The 23032-nt window shown below is 36.2% G+C and overlaps 2 protein-coding genes across 2 annotated transcripts in view; one reads left to right on the top strand and one right to left on the bottom strand.

The window, feature by feature from the left end:
• LOC135086868 (uncharacterized) overlaps positions 1-4703 on the top strand; it is a 51174-nt gene extending 46471 nt beyond the window's left edge. Inside the window, exon 8 of the mRNA XM_063981694.1 lies at positions 872-4703. Within this exon, the coding sequence (XP_063837764.1) occupies positions 872-1084 (213 nt within the window). The 3' untranslated portion in view covers positions 1085-4703. The remainder of the gene's footprint in view (positions 1-871) is intronic.
• A 545-nt stretch (positions 4704-5248) lies between these two features.
• LOC135087129 (TBC1 domain family member 13) lies at positions 5249-21090 on the bottom strand. The gene is made up of 9 exons (XM_063981969.1): positions 20807-21090; positions 20497-20570; positions 19555-19680; positions 18747-18925; positions 17596-17694; positions 15610-15817; positions 9299-9500; positions 7745-7867; positions 5249-7368 (listed from the first exon to the last, which is right to left on the bottom strand). The coding sequence occupies exons 1-9, from the start codon at positions 20824-20826 to the stop codon at positions 7248-7250; spliced, it is 1152 nt and encodes a 383-aa protein (XP_063838039.1). The 5' UTR covers positions 20827-21090; the 3' UTR covers positions 5249-7247.
• Between the last annotated feature and the right edge of the window lie 1942 nt (positions 21091-23032).

Below are 23032 nucleotides of genomic sequence, written 5' to 3'. Positions count from 1 at the left end.
GGATATAGAAGAGATTTACTACGATAATAATATCTGCGTAATTAGATGCAGTATTATACTCGGCGCAAAAACTCGTGGCAAGCAGTGTAACAATAAAACAGTGTAGATATAATATCACGTTTTCTTTCGCACTCACACTGGTTACGGGTTACGTCACACAGAGGCAGACATTACGTTGTTTATAATAAGCAATAATAATAAAATATTAGCGAGTGTGTATCTCTGTTTCGAAAATTACTTATGGCCCCGCTTGCCACGAGTTTTTGGGCCGAGTATAATACGCTAGTATAAAACTTTGACATCACCTGACATGCACGTGAATCCATACTTACATATTTATACATAAGACGCCATAATACTTCGCTAGATGTGCCGTAGTCTGTACCTGCTGATAAACATTAGTGTCGTTGGTCAAGGCAACCAATAAATATGTCTGTAAGTACTGATTCTAATGGGAAACAGCTATCTTCGGGATTGGATTAGCTACAGAGGTCGGCAGTCATGTGATGAGCCATTTGAGACCCGCCCATCATTTGAAGTAAATACCAAAGTTCATACCCGCATCTATGTTACGCTAGAAAAAGTGCTTTGCTGACCTAATTACAGTTAGGCCCAGAACAGACGGTGAAACGCAACTGCAACGAAACTGCAACTTCTAGTTACTTTTGAGTTGCATCTAAGTTTCTGCCATAGATTCCGTCGAGACCACACATGACGCGACCAGTTTGAAACCGGTTTAGATGCAACTCAAAAGTAACTAGAAGTTACAGTTTCGTTGCAATTGCGTTTCACCGTGTGTTCTGGGCCTTAGTGCCCGATAACATTAGAAAGTTAACGAATATTGAACTACAACTGGGTGATTTGTCCAAAGGCCAATTCTCCGCCGTCGCCGCAGACGAAAGTGGCGAGTCCAGTGCAGCAGAGTACGCCGAAGGCGATGAACGGCACGAAGAACGGCGCAGCAGTGCCCGAGGCACGCGCCGGGCAGGTCGAGGTCCAGCGCTCGCCGCCGCAGGAGCCGCAGCAGCCGGAACACGTCACTATCAAGAAGAAGCCCAAGTGCAAGTGCTGCGTCGTCCAGTAAGGCCACATAGCCCCCCCCCCCACGCTTCACACCGGTAACACGCTATGCCTCCAGCATAATACTGCCAAACGTATGCTGCATCTATTGGACGTCTTTTGACTCTTCTCTTTTGAAATTCGAATGCGATCTTTTTTTTCATCATTCGTGATTGAACCGATATCGCCATTCGAATGAAACTATTATTATGTAGTGTGTTTTAAACATTTCATTGATTTACAATGAAGTTAACTTTTTATTGATATATGACGTCATACCTACATAAGATACTTTATGATGAAAAACAACTTATTTACAGTTCATACAAAACATGCTGTTGTCATCACTGTTTTGTCATAAATATTTCCTTTTTCGTATGTAAGCAATAGTTTAAGGATTTTCTAATATACTATACGTATTATGTTGGAGTATGTCTAATATTTTGATGCAGTATTTTGTTAGGCAGTAAACTTTTTCGGTGTTTACACGGTGCTGTTTCATTTTCGAGCTATTCTACGTTCGTGAGTCTACAGGTCGATTTTCTGAGATGGACACCAATAGCTATGTTATGTAGAGAAAAGTTTGATATGAGCTCGTCTCTGAATACTTTTCTCTGTAGCTAACAATTCGGCCATCTCAAACAGTCACCCTGTATGTAGAAATTTATAATAGTCCAGAATATCTGTGTTCATTGTGCTATTTACATAAAAGTCTGGCTCGTACGTTTGTACTACTTAACGAGTAGTGTTTCGTTGAATAACTTACATCTATTTCGAAGTTCCGTTTTGAATTCTGTTAAGATTGTTTTTTGATAATTTTATAAGCTAAGTTTTTATTGAACTTTTTAATAGGGTACAAACTTAAAGTATTTTTGTTTAGCTAGTCTGAGGGAAATGTTTTGGACGTTATAATATTTCAGATTTGGACAAAAGTATTTCGGATAAAGATGACACGCGCGGTACAGTGCAAGTGATGTTAAGTAACTTGATTTGTTATCCTAGAGAATCTCGGCACGGCTGCGGCAAGAATGATAAGAGCTTGCTATTTAAGAGAGATTATGAAAATGCTCTAATTTATCATAATAAAATTTTAAAATGTGACAAAAATAAAACAGTTCTGCTCATTTCAAAAGGAAACATGTCATGACCTTGGAATCATGTAATAATTTATTTAATAGCTGTTACTTTAAAGTTGAATCTGTGTTGAATAATATTTATTGACAATTTATATGTATATTTTTATATCTTTATTTATACAAAAGTATTATAAAATCACACAGTAAATCATAATATTGGAAATGTCAGATGTTTATGATCTGTGGGACTACTCTTGATCATATAAATTGGATTACGAATGCTAGTTCCTTGTAGACAATTAATCGTTTCAGTAGTTGTTAGTAATAATTCGTAATAGTAGTTATCCATTATCCTGTGGTCGATCTCCTGTTTTCAATTATATTATTATTATATACTTTAAACACAATAAGCTATGTCTTTGTGTTTGCTCATCATCCGTCTATTTTCATATCAGTAGTTCCACAGAAAAATGTGATTACTTGTAAACTGTTACTACCTACTGTTGTTAGTTTTTAACCTAGAACTCCTATAGCCACGCTTGCGTCCAATACTGTATACACACTAGTTGTGGCATACTACGAGATTGTCGCTAATCAGTTCATGAAATAATCAAAACAAGTCGATAAATACTTTTGATAAAATTATAGAATAAGACTGTATTTTTTTTTGGGTATAAATTTGTTTAGCGAGGTAACGGGAAATAATTTTGTGCAACTGGTTAGTGACAATACACCACCATCAACAAAATCTGCTGCCAGATGTTATATATTTGCTGATGGAGGATCTAGATTGCAAGCCATTTTATGTGCATGACAAACTTCTATATAATTGAAGGATAGTTAATAAAATATGTTTAAAATATTAATTGGCTATTTTCCTTGAAATCCATCTAATATAATTAAAGGGTTTTGTATCGCTCGAATGAAGTATATTGATGGGATAGCAGAACAACAACCAGGGATTAATTACCATGAGATGACGGACCGGAGATCCAAGAAAGGATTAGGCAACTAGAAGTGCTCTTTTGAAAGAAATAGCATTTGATAAGGTAGATAGGGAATAAGACAGGTCATAGTTAGGATATCTGACGTTTGAATTGTTTTGGAAACGATATTATAATTTGATGTTTACTAGGTTTTGGTATTTGGTAAAGTGGAGGTACCCCTCACGAGCACACAACGATGGGGTTGTAGAGCTTGACCGCTGTCAGCTGACCATGCCTTCATTGTGAGACGTGTGAGGAAACGACCAAAATTATCACCTTCCGACCGGCTTATTGACCGGGCTACCACATGTCCAAATTCGACTATTTCTTTCATCATAAACCTAGATTGTCGCGGTCAAGCTCTAGTACAGTTTGTGCACGCCTAATTGATGCGAATGATATACGGAATAGTGGCGTAGATCCAACTAGGATAGCTTGTTGTATATACTTTTGTATAATCCACATCCAGCTGGTTGCTTTAGTCAATCTGATAAAAAATCGTTCCGTAACTATCATTGATTCCATGTAAGCACTAACGATTGAATGAGATAGACATATGCACTAGACCATTAGGCTTCTACGATACTTGCAAGCGTCCGTTCTGCGATAGATCACCACTGCATTAGAGAAGGAGGTATTCACTATTAATTTTCTTTCTACGGAGTTGGACGATAATGCTTTTCCAAGAAGTCTTACATTTAAAATCTCATTTTACATTCTTACGTATTTCTAGAACTTATACTGCTTGTTAATTAATGTCTTGTTATTTTTTATTATTATTTTACGACAAATAGGTCGTGCAACAATTACAGTGTGTTTATTTTGGGCACAAAATTATTGTCGTAATGTGGGAGTCGTCATACAATTAATAAAGTTGTCTTACTACTCATAATTTTGAGTTGTTATTATTTCTGGTGCTAATTATATCGATTTTGGTATTCCCATTACCCATTTGGTTTTCCAGTACTTTAAGGAAAATAATACGTTTTTATTAAGTATACCGATAACAATTTTATTATTTTTACCTATGTAGGTAGATGTATGTCAATTATACTACTGACTGTTAAACATTTTTAATTTATTTAGAGCACACCATCATAATATGCATAAATAGTATCACGACTCCCGTGAACATAATAATGTTATGTATTTGTATGTAATTATGTAAAGTATCAATAGTAATGTCTATATGTTAATATGTGCTGTATACATTCTATAAAATTGATGTGGTCGTTAAAATATGTTTCTTAATAAAGTGTTTTATTTTTAAGTAAAATACTGTCATTAAGGGACTATATTTTAAATAGGTAGTTGTTATTATACCACCCTTGATGTACGATCTTCAATGATTAAAAAATAGATGAAATTTATGTACTTTATAATCAGTAATCGATTTGACGTGAAATATGTTCTTATTTCCAATGTTTTAAATACAATGTATCGCAAACAAGTAGCTGTATGTGTAATTAAAACTAAAATGACATTATATTTGTATTAAATATTTACTTTCTATTTATTATTGTCAATGAATATGTACAAATCAATTACATTGTAATTATTTATATTAAATCTTTGAAGGCGTTTCGAGCGTTATTAAATTTATCCTCCCAAAATAATAAAACACTATTTTACTGGTTAGTGTTCGCGACTTGCCTGGGCAGATTATTACTTTAGACTATGTATTTCTTCCATTATGGTTTCATCTGTCTACATCCATACCGTTGCCATCCAAATGATTAAACCGTCATATCTCTGAATCTGTTTTTATGTATAATATTTGGACTATAATTACTAGAAGTATTTTCCCCAACAGGCAGACAGTTACAAATCCTTGCCTTTTTTAGGGTAGGTTGCAAAGCCGCAATGACCCAAACTTCATAATTCACTAACATTATATCCTATAGTGGGAGCATACGCTGACAAACTATCAGCTTTTATAAAATGACGTAGGTCTGGCGGGCCAACGCGGGGAGGTGCGCGGGTGAGTGCAAGGAGAGGCATTCCAGCAAGGTGCGCAGTTAACTCACCGGGTTGTAGCGCCTCACTCATAAAACAGTTCATTTGTATGCATTTTGGTATAATATGGAAAAGAGAAGTGAGGAGTGATTCAATAAAATAAAAACAAAATAGTTTATTACAATGTTTATTAAAAAACATAACCTAGGGGTATTCACACGGCTAACAAATGAAAAATGTGGAGGTAACTTAATAATTTTAATAATATTTAATACCTAAGTATAAAAAATTCCAGGATCAGTCATCATTATCTTAACTGTCCGCTTACTTTATAATATTTTATTGATTCTAAGAGCCGATTCATCATAAAAGTTTTAACTGCAGAATAGATTTGTGAAGAATTTATATAAAAACCTTGCTATCTATAATGAACGATTACAAAATTCCACCCATAAGGGGTAAAACGGGGTCAACGCGTACGAAGTCGTGGGCGGTTGCTAGTTTATTATTAAGAGTATAACGGTTAAAAAAATATAATAATTAACAGTATTGAACTTCAATGGCTCGAACTTCTAGTTCAAATAATATAATGCAGTCAAATTAACGATTAACCTGTGAATGGGAGATAACAGCGGAATATTCGTATAGTTATACCGTTATACCATCATTTAGGCGTTCGAGGTTGTCTGAAGTCTCATAAAATCGTGAAACATCACCCTGTATGCAAAACGACGTCACCTCGCCGCACTAAAAGTTCGAGTTACATAATCTACTTAAAATAACTAATATTTCTATAAGTAAGTAAAATAATAACTTTTTGCATAAAAATAAACATGATTATCAAAATCGTTGACAGCATTCTCGAAATAAGTACCTTCGCTGTGTCAATTTGCTGTTTTAATCAATGTAGGTACGTATCTTATTTAAAAAATACTAAATATTTACATATGAATAATAACCTAAACAATTATTTATTAATAATTGTAAAAATATTAAAAATCAGTCGACAATTGATTATGTAATTACAAATCATTTTCATATAAAACGTAGAAATTTTAATGAAATTGTTAATTTCTATTAGATAAATCTAGTGCACTATAGCAAGGTAAGTATAACGAAACACCTAAATAAATAAGCACACATAATTGCGAACGAATTGCACGAAAGTTTATCAAAATTGTATCATCCTAAAAACTAAAACACTCGTGATAAATTATTGCATCGAGTGCATATTACCGAGACCTTTTTTGTAATTAATTTTCGATTAGATTATAATATTATAACTATTTTACATTCGAGAAAAATATTAATTAATTACGTTAATAAACTATGTCCTTTTTATTGTTTAAAAAGTGGCATATCCCTGTACTTCATACAAATTGTCGTGTATCTTTCGCCGAATTATCATTTACTTGTTGTACTTTACTTACTATATTAGGTAACTAAATGCGCATAGTTAAATAAAACTGGTACATCGTTAAAAGTAGTGTTTAAATGTATTATGTTGGTCTATGGAAAATACATTTTGAAAGAAATACTTCGCTTAAAAAAAGGGAAGCTGCAATCAGTCGGGTTTAAGCGAACATAAACAATAAAGATTTTTCATTTTTTGTTAAAAATGTTTTCATGATGATTATGAAATGGAGAGTACCTAAGTAAATATTTTTATTAAAACGTACAATGTGTGTACCCACGTAACATTTACGTAATTTATTACGTACCTGTTGAATAAAAAAAAATATAACGTAGATTTGTCTAATGCTAAATTGCACATTTAATAACCTAGAAAATTACGTCTATGGTTGGTTTTCATTAACTTTCAACTCGACCAGAAATAATTTTGTCACTTTTCCAAAATAAATTACGGTTCAAAATGATATGGCATTAAATATTGTGATGGTTATAACAAAATACGTATTATGCAATATCTCATATTGTCATTTAAAGCACGTTACTTATCAGAAATTTTATAAGTAGTAAAATACATTATAGCCTTAAGATCTTTCTATCATAAGTTCCAATATACAAACATAGCTTAAATATCCAAAAAATCTACGAAACATCGAAAGGTACTGCCAAAAACATTCATAAGTGTATAAATGCTTTGTAAATTTCGTTGTATAAAACGTATAAGAATATAAAATATTTGTACAAAACGGTGGGGGGGTTGTTATACATGAGATATATCGACGGCTTTGTTTAAGATTAGAGACACGTCCATTGGTGGAAAGTTCTGTAGGAGTTTCACGTTGGAAGCAAAATCACCGTTCAGCAAGTTATCTCGTACTAACCTGGTTGATAAATAAAATCAAAATATGAATATAATGTGTAACAATAGTTCTTAAAACTTGTGGCTAATTCAATTATATTCTATACGAGAAAGTTAATAATTATGTATTAACAAAAAGCTGACCAATAGAACCGAGAATTGGATTTCGCAAAGCAAATCATTCTAACGTTAAATGGAGTCTTTAAAGGTGAGTACTCTATGAAATATCTAGCTAGTATATAACCCCAAAAGTCATATTATATTTTAACTGTATTGTACCATTCACAAGAACGTTACATACATTACATAGAAATGCTCTAGTATAACTCACCTTGAGACAGATTGATTTATTAGTATTGAAATGTAAAATAATAAACTAAAATGTAAAAGTAACTTACAATATCATGGCACAGCAGATGTATATGAGGAAACTGAATCTGTTGTTATCTGCAAATAAAGTGTCCCAAATTCTTTCGACGTCGGGCAGCGAGAATTCTTGCGAGAGAAGCAACGTCAGCCATCTGAAATTGAAACAAAAAGAAGGTAAGAAGTTTATTTTAGCATACCTACTTCTTTTAGTTTCTTGTAACTACCTTCATTTCCTTTGAGCCCAATTTTCATTTGAATCAAGGAGTATTTTGTGTGTTATATGTATGTATATGACATAAAGATAAGAAACTCAAACAAATGAATAAAGAAAGCATGAATGCACTTGATGTAAGAAAACTATGAAAAGAAGGTACTGATTTGGATGTCATGAGAAGGAAAACACATGACATGCTTTGTCCTTCCGTTCAGTTTCCACCAGAAATGTACGAGGATGCGTAAAAATGAAAATATTTTTATTATAAACACTTTTAAATTACAAAATATGTGCAGCTCTCGTAAAAGGTTAACTTGTGTAACGTGAGTCAGACTCCTTCCTAAAAACATGGACTAAGTCAGTGTTTAGGTGAATACAATAAAAGAGAATAGAATCGGTTACCTCGCTTCGGTTAATGAAGCGATTCTATTGGTTCTTTACAAACACATCCCTCGCTACACATCCTCGCACATCTCTGGTGGAAACGCAGCCTAGTCCTTCCGTAGGGTCATTAGTCAATTGATGAATTGTTGGATAAAGCGTGAGAGATGATCTAGTCTAGCAAATGCACCCCTTTAGGGAAGGATTATCTAGCTAAAAATTCTTTAAATAAAATCTGAATGGCCTAGTTAGATTGGGAGAAAGAAGAAAAGATGGCCAATCAATCAATAAAGGAGTAGGTATAGATAGTGCCACCCACGAAGACGCGGCCCACCATTTTTTGGTCGAGGGAAGCGCGAGGTGCGGGGAGTTTAATCCAAGCAATTCGAGCGTCTTTATTGTAATATTTGTAATGTGCGTGTGTACTCATGGATAATTAGCGTGTACCGATAACACTCAAACATTAGCGGAAGCATGCATACATGAACTATAAACGATTAGGATGAATGGGGCGCGTCTTCGTGGATGGCACAATCTTTACAGATACAATAAATTATCGCGCTATAATAAATGATTGCGCTAATTTGTAATGTCTCCAATTCGTTCGCTTTTCTTTTCCAGTCTACACTCCAGTCACGCTCCATTGTCATTCCAGCTGATGTGCAATTCGGTATCGCGGTAAAGTTCACGCGTAAACAGACGAAATAACGGTTATACAATTTTCATTAAAAGTCCGAACACCATATTATTGTTAAACTAAAACATAGCAAATATTCGTGAAGCGTTTGACTTGTGTGTGAGAAAAAGTAGCTTTCTGTCAGCTTTTACTCAAAAGCGCAGTTGCGCTCCGTTTATGTTACAACTTCGTTTGAACTAGCTGTCAAAACGACACCGCGATACGGATTTGTCAAAGCAGCTGATGTTCGTTCGTCGTCCAGTAGCGTTGCAGTTGAAAATATTTAGCGCAATCAGAGCACTGGTTTTTTACCTAAAACTGTAATATTGCGGGCGCAGCTCCTGCGTTTCCAGCTGGTTCCAAACATCAGGATCGTTCTTCCGGAGGCATTGGCTCAGCTTGCTCATCATGTAGTTGATGCCGCTCTCAGTCTCGTCCAGCGTCCGGATGAAGAAGTCCCGGATCTCCGCCATTAGGTTCGTGAAGCAGAAGAAGCAATCGGCTTCCGCGTGTTCTGAGGAAGATTTGAAAAAAAAAAGGTATTCAGTTACATAGGCCCTTTCCAGGGCACTGATACATGTCCCAAATATAGCTTGCCCTACCACCACTTCGGGACAACATGAGCTGGTGCTGAGAAGAAGTGGCGGAAGAAACTCAGTCACCTTTGTCAGCCTCTTTTCAATCAAATACAGTAATAATAATATAATTGCACGTCCTCCTAGAACCAATTACGGTACTAAAAATATAGAATTCGAGGGTGTGAAAATGTACAATAAATTACCTAATAAAGTGAAAGACGCCAAATCATTGTTTTCCTTTAAAAAATTATTAAAAATATACGTACTAAATGAGATAACAATAAATTAGACATCTGTATTTTTAATTATATACTGTTAACAATAAATTAAACATCTATAACAATTAAATTTTATTAATTAATCTAATACAAATACGTCAAATTCTCTATACACAATTAAAATTTACATTTATTGCATACAACCATATTATTTTTACAATCCATTTAATATGCCGCATCCAATTTACAAAGTTCGCTCAGTGCGCATTACATCCGTGGTTGACTGGCGTGTGGCGACTCGTTATGCTTTGGCTCGAAGTTTTTTGTTGTGTACCGTCACATTATTTTTATTTTTGGTTAATGTTGGTAGTTACCTTGATTTTGTTTGTAATTAGTTGTACACTCACTATGTTTAAATAATTTAAATTGAAATGTTTCTCAGGAAGTGAATTATTGTTAATTCTTATGAGAAATAAAGTTCTTAAACCGTAAACCGTAATTATAACTTACATGGCACGTAATAAATGCGAGCTAGACAGGATTTATAAGTGAATAATTTGTTTCAACCTAAAGACAGTCATCTACCTACTACTGGATAGGTAAACACATATGATAATATGAATGACGATATAGAATCACCCAGTATTACCTATTAGGTATAATACAACAACTCAAGTTTTGACTCAGTTTAGCTCAAAGAACTTAAAAGACTCGAAAAGACTCAGAAGACTCAAAGGACTCGGACTCATGTGACTAACGAGTCTTAGTCTTGAAAATAGACTCATGTCTTGAAATGAAGACTCTAATTAGACTAAAAGACTCGAGTTTCTTACTAAAGCCTGGTCCGTGAGCACGTAGAATTTTGTCCAATGACCCCAAGCTACCCATCCTTATCGTTCGCGCGTAATTATGTTGCTGTCGCGCTCGCACACTCACTGCGGGCGCCCGTCGCACAGTCGCGACAGCAATATAATAACGCGCGAGCGATAAGGATGGGTAGCTTGGGGTCATTGGACAAAATTCTACGTGCTCACGGACCAGGCTTTACCTAGCGTGGTACAGCGTCATCTAGTTCCTGAAGGCAGGACTACTTGGTGTAGTACAACAGCGCCATCTACTTCCTGAAGGCAGGACTACTTGGTGTAGTACAACAGCGCCATCTACTTCCTGAAGGCAGGACTACTTGGTGTAGTACAACAGCGCCATCTACTTCCAGAAGGCAGGACTACTTGGTGTAGTACAACAGCACCATCTAGTAGCTGATGGCAGGACTACTTGGCGTGGTACAATAGCGCCATCTAGTACCTGGTGGCAGGGCTACTTGGCATAGTACAGCGCCATCTAGTACCTGGTGGCAGGACTACTTGGCGTAGTGCAATAGCGCCATCTAGTACCTGGTAGCAGGACTACTTGGCGTGGTACAACAGCGCCATCTAGTTCCTGGTGGCAGGAGTACGCTACACCGCCATCTAGTTCCTGCTGGCAGGACTTCTTGGCGTAGTACAACAGCGCCATCTAGTTCGGCCTACTTGGCATGGTACAGTGCCATCTAGTTCCTGGTGGCAGGACTACTTGGCGTGGTACAACAGCGCAATCTAGTTCCTGGTGGCAGGACTACGCTACACGGTAAAGCGCCATCTAGTACCTGGTGGCAGGACTACTTGGCATGGTACAGTGCCATCTAGTTTCTAGTGGCAGGACTACTTGGTGTGGTACAACATCGCCATCTAGTTCCTGGTGGCAGCAATACTTGACATGGTACAGTGTCATCTAGTTGCTGGTGGCAGGACTACTAGGCATGGTACAGTGCCATCTAGTTCCTGGTAGCAGGCCTACTTGGCGTGGTGCAATAGCGCCATCTAGTACATGGTGGCAGGACTACGCTACACGGTACAGCGTTATCTAGTTCCTGCTGGCAGGACTACTTGGCGTGGTACAGTGCCATCTAGTTCCTGCTGGCAGGACTTCTTGGCGTGGTACAATAGCGCCATCTAGTTCCTGGTGGCAGGCCTACTTGGCATGGTGCAGTGTCATCTAGTTCCTGGTGGCAGGACTACTTGACGTGGTACAACAGCGGCATCTAGTACCTGGTGGCAGGACTACTTGGTGTGGTACAATAGCGCCATCTAGTACCTGGTGGCAGGACTACTTGGCGTGGTACAATAGCGCCATCTAGTACCTGGTGGCAGGACTACTTGGCATGGTGCAGTGTCATCTAGTTCCTGGTGGCAGGACTACGCTACGCGGCGTGGTACAACAGCGCTATCTAGACCTGAATGTCTCCAACTTCCTCATTGGCCCTAGAGCAATTCCAAGTATACCATCAATAAAAGCCTAATTAGAGTCATCAAACCTCTCAGTCATTCAATTAGAGCCATTAGAACTTCATAACTATGAGTTGTTTTCTGTGTGTAAGCTGAGGACACGTGTCCCCAGCTGACACATCTGTATCTTCGTAAATATTTATGCTACGATAATGTATTATACCTCAAAAATTACAGTCGAATCCAAATAGTAGGCTTTCCACTTTTCAAGACTTTAGCTCAAATACTGTTAAAACCACGATCAAAAAACTATGTGCGAGCTGGAGTACCGTGTCTCCAGCTTACACATCTGTATCTTTGTAAATATTTAAGCTACATCAATGTTTTATATCTCATAAATTAAAGTCGAATAAAAAAACCCGACTTCAATTCTTTCAAAGCTTTATCTCGAACCGTTTTCGAACTACGAACCGATATGTATGTGTAAGCTGGTGACACGTAACACACGGTGGATTATTAAAACCGTATAAGTTAGAGTTGCGTTTTAAAGATCAAATAATTCGTTATAATTAAAGTACACACGAGACATAATTTCAAATCTCTAGGCCTCTTAGTTTCAGAATTAAAAGCCAAAAACTATTTTCCCGCCAAATAATTCAAATAATGTGGGTCAACTGCGACGTTGCCGTTCCGTGCGTCCACTAGAGCAGTCGAATTTGAACCTAAAAACTAGTAGCGTTTGAATCATTTTTATTTGTAGTTTAAATCATTTAATTTCGATTATAAGAATTTTAGACTAGGAGCCGGCTGATTTGTGTATTGAGTACCTAATAATAACCTATATTTTATAAATAAATAATAATAAATAATGGTTGAGTCCCGGGAAAGGACGTAGGATAGATTTTATCCCGGTTTTTGAAATATGATAAAGATTTTCATCATCATCATAAATCATCTGAAAATTATAAATAACTTGAAAAAATCGAGTATTCGGGTAGCCCTAGTGATACTCTACCTCTGGGCTTCGGCTTGACAGTACTTTTTGGGAAACCAGAGCCCCGATTACGGTAACATTTAACGTCTACAATCCAGACGCGTTTCTGATTCTGCAATACGATTGGTCAAAACAGCTGACGTACGCTGTTGAACGACCAATCGTATCGAAGAATCGAGAAGCGTGTCTGGATTGTTGACGTTAAAAATTACCGTAATCGGGGCTCTTGTATATGTCGTTATGTTCGCTTATTCTTGTAGTTAATTTTTTTTTTATTTGATTCTTCAACAGAAGAAGAAGAATTCAATGAGGGTTTTCGCGATTGGAAAATCCGCCAGATGGCAATACGTAGACGCGAGGTCCAAATGCTGCATGATTGGTTATTTTTGACATGACATTGACAGATATGTCAAAATCCACCAATAACGCAGCATTTGGACCTCGCGTCTACTTATTGCCATCTGGCGGATTTTTCAATCGCGAAAACCCTCATTGTCAACTGTGTTTGTCATAGAGCAAAATCTGTTTGTAACCATAGAGCAAAATATATATAGTTGTTGCCCATTTTTGCCACTTGACGTAGCAGAATCGTGGGACTTCACGGTATTTAAATAAAAATTAAAGTGGTTGCGTTTAGAAACGCCACAAATATTTGAGCCTTTGGAAACAAGTTCGTTACTTGTATATTAAAATATAATTTTGTTTTACCTAGCTTTTTCTTATTAATAAAATATAGGTTATTAGGTACTCAATACACAAATCAGCCGGCTCCTAGTCTAAAATTCTTATAATCGAAATTAAATGATTTAAACTACAAATAAAAATGATTCAAACGCTACTAGTTTTTAGGTTCAAATTCGACTGCTCTAGTGGACGCACGGAACGGCAACGTCGCAGTCGACCCACATTATTTGAATTATTTGGCGGGAAAATAGTTTTTGGCTTTTAATTCTGAAACTAAGAGGCCTAGAGATTTGAAATTATGTCTCGTGTGTACTTTAATTATAACGAATTATTTGATCTTTAAAACGCAACTCTAACTTATACGGTTTTAATAATCCACCGTGTGTTACGTGTCACCAGCTTACACATACATATCGGTTCGTAGTTCGAAAACGGTTCGAGATAAAGCTTTGAAAGAATTGAAGTCGGGTTTTTTTATTCGACTTTAATTTATGAGATATAAAACATTGATGTAGCTTAAATATTTACAAAGATACAGATGTGTAAGCTGGAGACACGGTACTCCAGCTCGCACATAGTTTTTTGATCGTGGTTTTAACAGTATTTGAGCTAAAGTCTTGAAAAGTGGAAAGCCTACTATTTGGATTCGACTGTAATTTTTGAGGTATAATACATTATCGTAGCATAAATATTTACGAAGATACAGATGTGTCAGCTGGGGACACGTGTCCTCAGCTTACACACAGAAAACAACTCATAGTTATGAAGTTCTAATGGCTCTAATTGAATGACTGAGAGGTTTGATGACTCTAATTAGGCTTTTATTGATGGTATACTTGGAATTGCTCTAGGGCCAATGAGGAAGTTGGAGACATTCAGGTCTATCTAGTGCCTGCTGGCAGCTGGCTGGATACAACACCACGTATCGATAGCACTATTTCTCTTAAACATCCACGATTTCACTCACGTAAAATGTGAAAACATCTCCGAGTTCAAATTTGCGTGCCAATAAGTGCTAACGAACTGACAAATAGTTGGAAAAAAAAAGGTTGTTTGACATGACGGCGACGGCATCACGCATCTCTTTTTATCATACAGTGTTGATGCTAATGACATCTCCCTCGCTCAGTTCTTTGTTGCTCTATTCCGCTAGGTATATTAACTTTATGATTGTAAGTAATTTAAGATTTGGCTCTCAATGGGTTTATTAGGTAGAGTATTTGCTAAAAGTAATATCAGCTCTGTTATGGCACTGCAACAAAGGCACTTGCGGTTTAATGCTAAAGCCATTCTGTTATGTATGAAGCCTGTATAGGCCCAAATAGATATTGAAACCGCAAACTCCACGATTTAATGTCACAATACGTAATGTCGCAGCAGCGCGAAGGTCAAGCCATTAAGTTCCGTATGCCGTGGGCCTAAAGTGCATAGTTGATTGTCTTTATTCAGTGTAACATGTCTATTTGTACTTAACGTAAATACGTAGCTCATGTGCAGTCTGATCTTCACTTCTATATCGTAAATTCTTATAAGATCTAGGCAATGTCAGAAACAGCCTAAATTGCTCTCTGCCTCTCTCTGTTCCAATTATGCATCACGAATTGTATAGTGAAAGTTATGTTTTCGGAGTCTACAGATCCCACAGAAGACATTATATTTGTTCTAAAATGTAGGTAGGTACATGATGAAATTTTCAGTTAGCATGCAGGATGGGTAACTGCAGAAACACTTTATCCAGCTGTAGACGTCTTTTGATAGAAAAGGGTGTCCTTTTTTCCTTCCTTTTTTTAAGGACTCAACTAAACACAGATTTGCTGCTTTTCTGACGACATGATGCGTGTGATTCAACAGTTCTGTACTACATAGTTATGTTCATTTAACTCACGTCTGTTTTCTTTGTCCGCATCACTGGCGAAGGTGTGGTAGATCGGGCCGATGATCTCGTTCATGCCTTGCACGTATCCTTGGCCGGGGTTGAGCTTAGCGTAGAGGAAGAGCAGTCGTTCCACCACCTCCCAGTGAGCCTCGCGACCCTCGTGCAACGGCGCGTAGTCGCCTGACGCACTGTCCGAACGACGGATCTCGCTGCTCAGCTGGAAACAAATGACGAAACTAGCTTTTTAAACGTTTCCTAAAAAAACCTTTAATTACTTATCAAAAAATATTGGACAAATTCATTTTTATTTGTCAATCAAACAAGTAATTACGAAGTTATGATGCGTTACAAAGTGCTACACTTACGTACGCCTTGACGGTCACTCTTTCAATTTTGATTATTTAAAAAAAGTGAAAAATACGAGTCGAGTGTATATTTTTGTTTATTCAGAAAACAACAGCTCTTTGTAATATCTATATATATAAAAGAAAGTCGTGTTAGTTACTCCACTTATAACTCAAGAACGGCTGAACCGATTTAGCTGAAAATTGTCAGGGAGGTAGTTTAGAGCCAGGAGAAGGACATAAGATACTTTTTATCCCGTTCGAAATAAAAAAAAGTCTGCTTATTTATTGCCATTAAGGCGGAACAAAGTTCGCCGGGTCAGCTAGTTTTTTATAAATTAACCGACGGACTAATTCAAACTATTCCCTATTCGAACTAACTTTCTTTTGTTAATATTCTTTACGCGGTCCAAGTCAGTAGTTAGCACCTGGGGTATATTTCGGGACTTCTTTCGGTTTTCACCATAAATCCCTAATTTTTAAGTGACCCCTATGTAAACAAAATTCAGTGTTAGCATAGGGGTCACTTAAAAATCAGGGATTGATGGTGAAAACGGGCATTAGTGTCGTAAGATTTTTAACCGCTACTACCCAATGCCCTAACTAGATAAAAGTGAATACGTGAGAGTTGTGAATCCGAAATCACTTGGCTTCGGCGTTTTTGTATTCATTTATGTAGTTACTTCACTCCTCAAAACGATTTAGAAATTAAACAGGTAGAATAGTACTTAATTCCATGTCTTTTTTAGGAAATGGACCAAAATTAACATTGTTTTTATATCAAGCCTAGCAATAAAATTTTCACAACATTTTAGATAACCTACAACAATATTGCAACACTGTATGGACCAAATAGATTTACTATTGCACGTTTTCCCGCATGCACATGAATGTTTATGTACGTAAACCAACAGATATTAAAGTTTAAAATTGCATATCAAAGATCATTCGAATTTCATATACATACAGGGTGGAAACGGTGATCTCACTCGATTTTTCAACTATACAATATATTGAAAAACAGGTTACTAATGCTGAAAGTTACGAGCTCTTTCAAACGGTACGGTAATAAATTACAGAATAAACTGGAACTACCCGAAAATTCAATGTTTCCAACTGATGTTTCCACCCAGTAGGCATGCCCCTCTTTCCCACTGGGCACTTTGGGCACGTGCCCAAGGCCCCGCGAACCAGTGGGCCCCCATCTGCTTAGAAGACCTTTCTCCAGATCAGGGGTCTCCAAGCTTTAAAGCCTTGGGGCCATAAAGCTTTTTTCGGTATGTTGCAAGGGCCATAACAATTTTAATTTTTCTGCCCACATATGCAAACATAGGCTTAGTCTTAAGCTGTCGCGAGCCGGATTGATGGCCGTAGTTTGGAGACCCCTGTTCCAAATCACAAGGGCCCCCCCTTGATTCTTAAGTGCCCAGGGCCCCTAGTAAGTTAAAGACGGCCCTGCCAGTAATATTAATATTATTGAATCCTGTAATTTTTGCACGTCTGCGAGCAGACTAAACACATGATCCTATTTAATATTGTCACCCTGTATTACTGTGTTTTTGGCAAATAAACGTTTTGAATTGAATTGAATTGAATAGGTAGTTATGACCAACTTTATCTAAGGTCAGTATTGAAAAATATTGATATTCACCTTAGATACACCCAGTCCCCTTCTCTCCAAGGTTGCATACGTTAGCACCGATTGCTCAACACGTTTGTGGAGTCGTTTCATGCCATTACTGTTTACCACCTGGAAGTATTGAGTTACTATGAAACCGATATCTCCGATATTACATAATGTAGCCGCACTAAGGAGTAGGAATTATGTTACATAACAGAGACAAAGTAAGGCGTTTTGAGCAGGATATTTATTGTTGTCCGTTTGTAGAACCGCACATGGAAAATTGTATCACAACTGTGTTGGAACAAAACTGATAGTTAGGACCGGGGTTTTCACCTAAGCGGAGAAGTGTCGGGCCGTCAAATTTGACAGCGGCGGCAACGCGGAACGGAGACGAGAAGTATAAATAATGAAATATGATTGGTTATAATTCTTTGCTCTGCTCCACCTTGGTCGAGACCGGGCTTTAGCAATGTCCTGCTCAAAACGTCTTGGCGGATTTACACTGCGAGGAAATTAGCCGAGTCAAGTAAAAAAAAACTGTGGAATGGGGATGAAATTCACTCAGTTTTCATCCCCACCCCACTGTTTCCGCGCAGTGTAAAAGCGGCATCTAATTTGAAAGAGCCCTAGCGGCTTTGTAAATATTTTTTTAATTCTACAGGGTGGAATTTTGTAATGCCACCTGGAGGGAAAGTACTCATAATACTGTAGATAGAAAATTTTACTGAAAGAAAACATTCCTTTATTTTTGAAAAGAAAGATAACTGCATTCAAAGATTTTCGAAAGTTGTTCGATAATTTACTACCATACCATACAATTTTCTCTACAAAATTAAAATACTTTAAGGTTTCATGGTTTTTTTCATTTATCAAGTTTGTTAGAGAGATTTCATCCTTATACCTAACCCTAACGATCGATGCAATAAAAATACGGGGTGTAATTTTTATCAGATTTTAGTTGGTTCGATTTCCGGGTGTGGCAAGCAAATTTTTGGAAATCTTTGAATGCAGTTCTATCTAGAATATTAAGAGAACTTTCCCTCCAGGTGGCATTACAAAATTCCACCCTGTATATGCGATCAGCCATCAGCCTTTATCAGATTGTATTATAATATGTTATGGTATGTCATTGATTATATGAATAAGATTTCAATTAAGCATTTTAAAAATACAGTTACCTTTTCACATGGAAAATCTGTTGCTGACTGGAAGAATGATATTTCTGGGCACAACCTTCTTACATCCTTATCAATTTGGAGAAGGACCTCATTATCCTTAAAGTATGTGCTCCAGGAGCTGTCCGGACTTATATTTAGTGGGTGGTCTGTTGGACCACCAGGCGTCACAATGATTTCATCTGTGGGAAAATAATACCCAAATTAATCTTTATATTGTGATCATAAAGTACCTAACTGTCCACTCTAACTACATTCTCTAGTATTATTTACACATAATATTCATATCCAATAAGTCATATTTTGTATCTAGCAAAAAACAGTGATGTTTACTCTAACTAGTGTTAGGATGTGGTACCACAGGTGGTACATGTGGTAATTTGTTTATTGTTGATAGTAACATCTCAAGTATTAGAATCAGATTTATATTATTATGATGACACTCTACTATAGTAGTTACCGACTACTAAAAGAAAAGAAACTTGCAAAACTTTCATAACAAAATGCTGAAATGAGTAAGTATGAATAGAATATATTAAATGAGGAAGTCAACTAATAAATGCCTACAAGATCACTCAATAAATTACTGTTGTTTGAAACTTAACTTAGGCGATTATCACACTGCACCGCGCTCCGCCGCGGCCCGCATGGCGACATATAACGAATCCCGAGCGCAAACGCGTTGTCAGTGTGTTGTGCCGCGCGTGTTTTCTATACAAACTGAGGTATATAATTATCTGTCGTCCCGCGTACCGCGGCGGAGCGCGGTGCAGTGTGATAATCGCCTTACTGTAAGTCAAGAAGTACCTACCTATAAACTGTTGATAAAGTTGTCGTTTTTTTTGCAAAGTAGCTTCTCTTATGTCTTTTTCATGTGGAACATACTGCAAAAGTATTTTCCAAACAATAGAACGGAGACCTTTTTCATCTGGGATCCCTGGGATAAATAGAAAGGAGAGTAAATAATGTTTGCTTAATTTTACGAAGAAAAAAGGAATATTTAATAGGATATCACAGAGCAAATACAATATTTAATGATAAAACATGAAGAATACAATCGCAATGCCCAATTGCAAATCGGCAAGTGACACACGGTTATATAATATTCATAATAAAATAACAACCAACATAATTTAACTGTGTTAGTGCATCATCAGTGATTCACTATGTTATACAATATAAATATGTATCTATGTTAAACAGCCCATATGTTGTCCTGTAGTGGTGGTATACCCTACCTTAAACATAACTTACCCAGCTGTTTGGGACGTGTATAAGTGCCCTGGAAAGGGTCATGTACTGAATAAACTATTTCATTTCATAGTTTCATTTCAGCTGACTATAGTGACTGAGTTTATTGCGCTGCTTCTTCTCAGAACCCGGCTCATTTATTGTAAAAGTGTTTTTTAAAAGCCTATTTGCTAAAATAAATGAGTTTTAACGGCATTTAATTTTCTTCCTTACAAAGAATATCCCACAAGTTACAAAAATTAAGATTATTACGATGTTTGCATAGAATTACACAGTTTTTGCAATTTTAGTATGTGAGTGCAAGCTTTAGTCAATAATAGAATTATATGCTTGTTGACTAAGGCTTATTAACACTGATTGAGTGACACCCACAAGGTGGATCGACGACCTCATAAAGGTAGCAGGAAGGCACAACCATTGGGGGAGGCCTATGTTCAGCAGTGGACGTTGTTTGGCTGAAATTATGATGATGATGAAGGCTTAATTATATTATTATACTTACCATTAAATGCTAATTTTTGTAACTGCACTATGTCTATGACATCTTGATCCAAAACATCTTGGAAAGCTTGAATTCTAAAAAAAGAAATAAAGTAGATGATGGCAAAGCAAATCTTATTATTGACTGATCATGATACCTACTTATTAGATTTAAGTGTCTAATAACAGGATGTGGAAAATTTTAAAATATAAATATATTCAAATTTAGGGCGTATACATAAGTTTTTATCATCTAAAAAACTTATGCTAAGGCCAAATTAAACGCCCTCTATACATTATTTTAATTACAAAAACAATTATTATTTACGTACCTTGCTTTATGTAAGCTCATTTTGATTCGTGGAATTTTCTCAAAATGTAATTAATTATACTTTAATGACACAAAAAACAACTAAAATTCACCACCAAACCACTTTACTTGTTCATACATTAACTCATGGGTCAACTTAGGATAACTTTTACATTAAACTACAAATTTTTCGTGAGTTTATGGACACTGAGAGGATTCAGAGCAGTATTTTGCTTGCTGATAATGCTGATATTACGATTCCTTTTGGCTTATTTGGTTTTGTTGCTTCCCTCGCTGCTATGGCTCGCTCGCCTGTAAAACAAGAAAGATAGGAAATGACATGAGTGACATGTCAATTGTCATGTTGACTAGTGATGATAATTTCCAAAATGTAATTGAATTTTCAATTATTATTTCATTGAAACCCATGATCATTTTTTACTTTCGGTTAATAAAAGGGCATTTTCACTCTTTCCTAATAATATTTTCAAATACGAATTTTATATTCCCACCGGTTTTTTTTTATTTCTATTTTATGCGTAGCTAATTTCAAGTTGCAGTTTGTGTGGACACCTTCTTAAAGTTTAACACTGCGACTGTTTGGTTGTAAAATAGGTGCTATTTTGCAATAGTTAGAATAATAAATAAAAATGAGAATATAAAGCTTGATAAAATTAAATGGTTACTTAATAAGTAAAAAGTGTAATTTTTTACACTATTTTAATGTCGAATGATCAGATAGCATCAGCAAAAAAATTGGATCGTTCAAGAGACGCAACTTATTTAGAAAACAAAATGATCGATTTTCCAAAAATTAGATGATATATGATGTGACGAATATAGTACTAAGGCTGTTACCAACCAACCAGTTTATTGATGATATAATATATCAGTATCGATTTTTGCAATTGAACTATTATCATTTGTTAATAACTTCACTACGTGCTGTACAAATGTCATCATGGTAATTTTTTTAAACATAATTTCTGGCTTCCACCATGAGCTTTTAGCCACAATTTAATTTTACCAAATCAAACTTTTACATGATGAAGGTACAGATATTACAGATACCTATTCAGAAAAAGAAGGCATATTTTTTAAACAGAACTCGGACACTTTGAGAAGGGAGCCATGTTCAGTACCTACCTAAGCCTCGGCGCAAGACCACCGACTTTTAGTTGGCCGATGGTTGGGCCCAATTTTAATTTGTGTGAAGAATCGGCAGATACCAAAACTAAAAGTCGGTGGTCTGCGCCTAGGCTAAATTAAATTTAGCCCAGGCGCAGTCCACCAAATGTAGGGATACCTCAGGGTGAAGAAACTTCCATACAACGGTCATCGAAGTGAAACTTGCTTCCAAACAGCGACATCGGTGAATAAATTCAAATACTTTTTAACTACCCTAAAACGCTCTAGATGTCGCTGCTCCTGTTTCCTTCATATTTTCATTTTTTTCTTAATTAAAATATATTTGAGAATATTGTTAATTACAATGTGAAAACTTTTTTTAAATGAAATTAATTTGTTTTAATTTAAAACTGAACATTGACATTTTTGTTATAATTTACATAATAGAGTAGTAGAAATTACTATTTAACATATGGCAACTTTGTTTTTCCTCCAAAATGGCCGGTGTTGTTTTTGTTAGGTTGAATTGAATGCATTATTGTTTTCTTAGCCATCGTTTATGAGTTCTGTGGCCCTATTAAAGTATTGAAGAGTCGAGTCAAATTCAAGTTCATTCCTTCGTACCTGCTGCTGTTCTGGTTCATCGGAGTTTTGTTCGTTCCTTCGTGAATCGCGAAGAAACTTTCTGTTATGTTCACAAGTGATCTGAGTTTTCTCAATGTGCTGTGTTCTGTGTTTAGTGTTGAAAACTTTGCGAAAAGACGCTTTTGGTGTATAATATTATGTGTGTTCATAAATAAAGTAAAATTATTAAATTCAAAAGTTTTTGTTTACTTATTTGCATTTCCATGTGCAATGTAGAATTTTTCCAAATACATTGTTTTGAAAATACGTACACCATAAAGATAAATATTTTCAAAATAATGGATTTGAAAAAATTCTACATTGTACATCATAAAAACAATAATTCTTTGAAGGTTATGAGGGCCTATGTGTGCGTGAACTGTGTGTATGTGTGCGTGGACTTTATGTATGTATGTGTGCGTGTACTATGTATGTATGTGAGCGTTACGTACGTAGGTTAAGTACAGGGAATTTAACACCAGGCTATCAATTAGTA

Source organism: Ostrinia nubilalis, chromosome Z, assembly GCF_963855985.1.
Source record: "Ostrinia nubilalis chromosome Z, ilOstNubi1.1, whole genome shotgun sequence".
Classification (NCBI taxonomy): domain Eukaryota; kingdom Metazoa; phylum Arthropoda; class Insecta; order Lepidoptera; family Crambidae; genus Ostrinia; species Ostrinia nubilalis.
The sequence above is the reverse complement of the archived record's forward strand: the minus strand, read 5'-3'. Positions and strand labels throughout refer to the sequence as shown.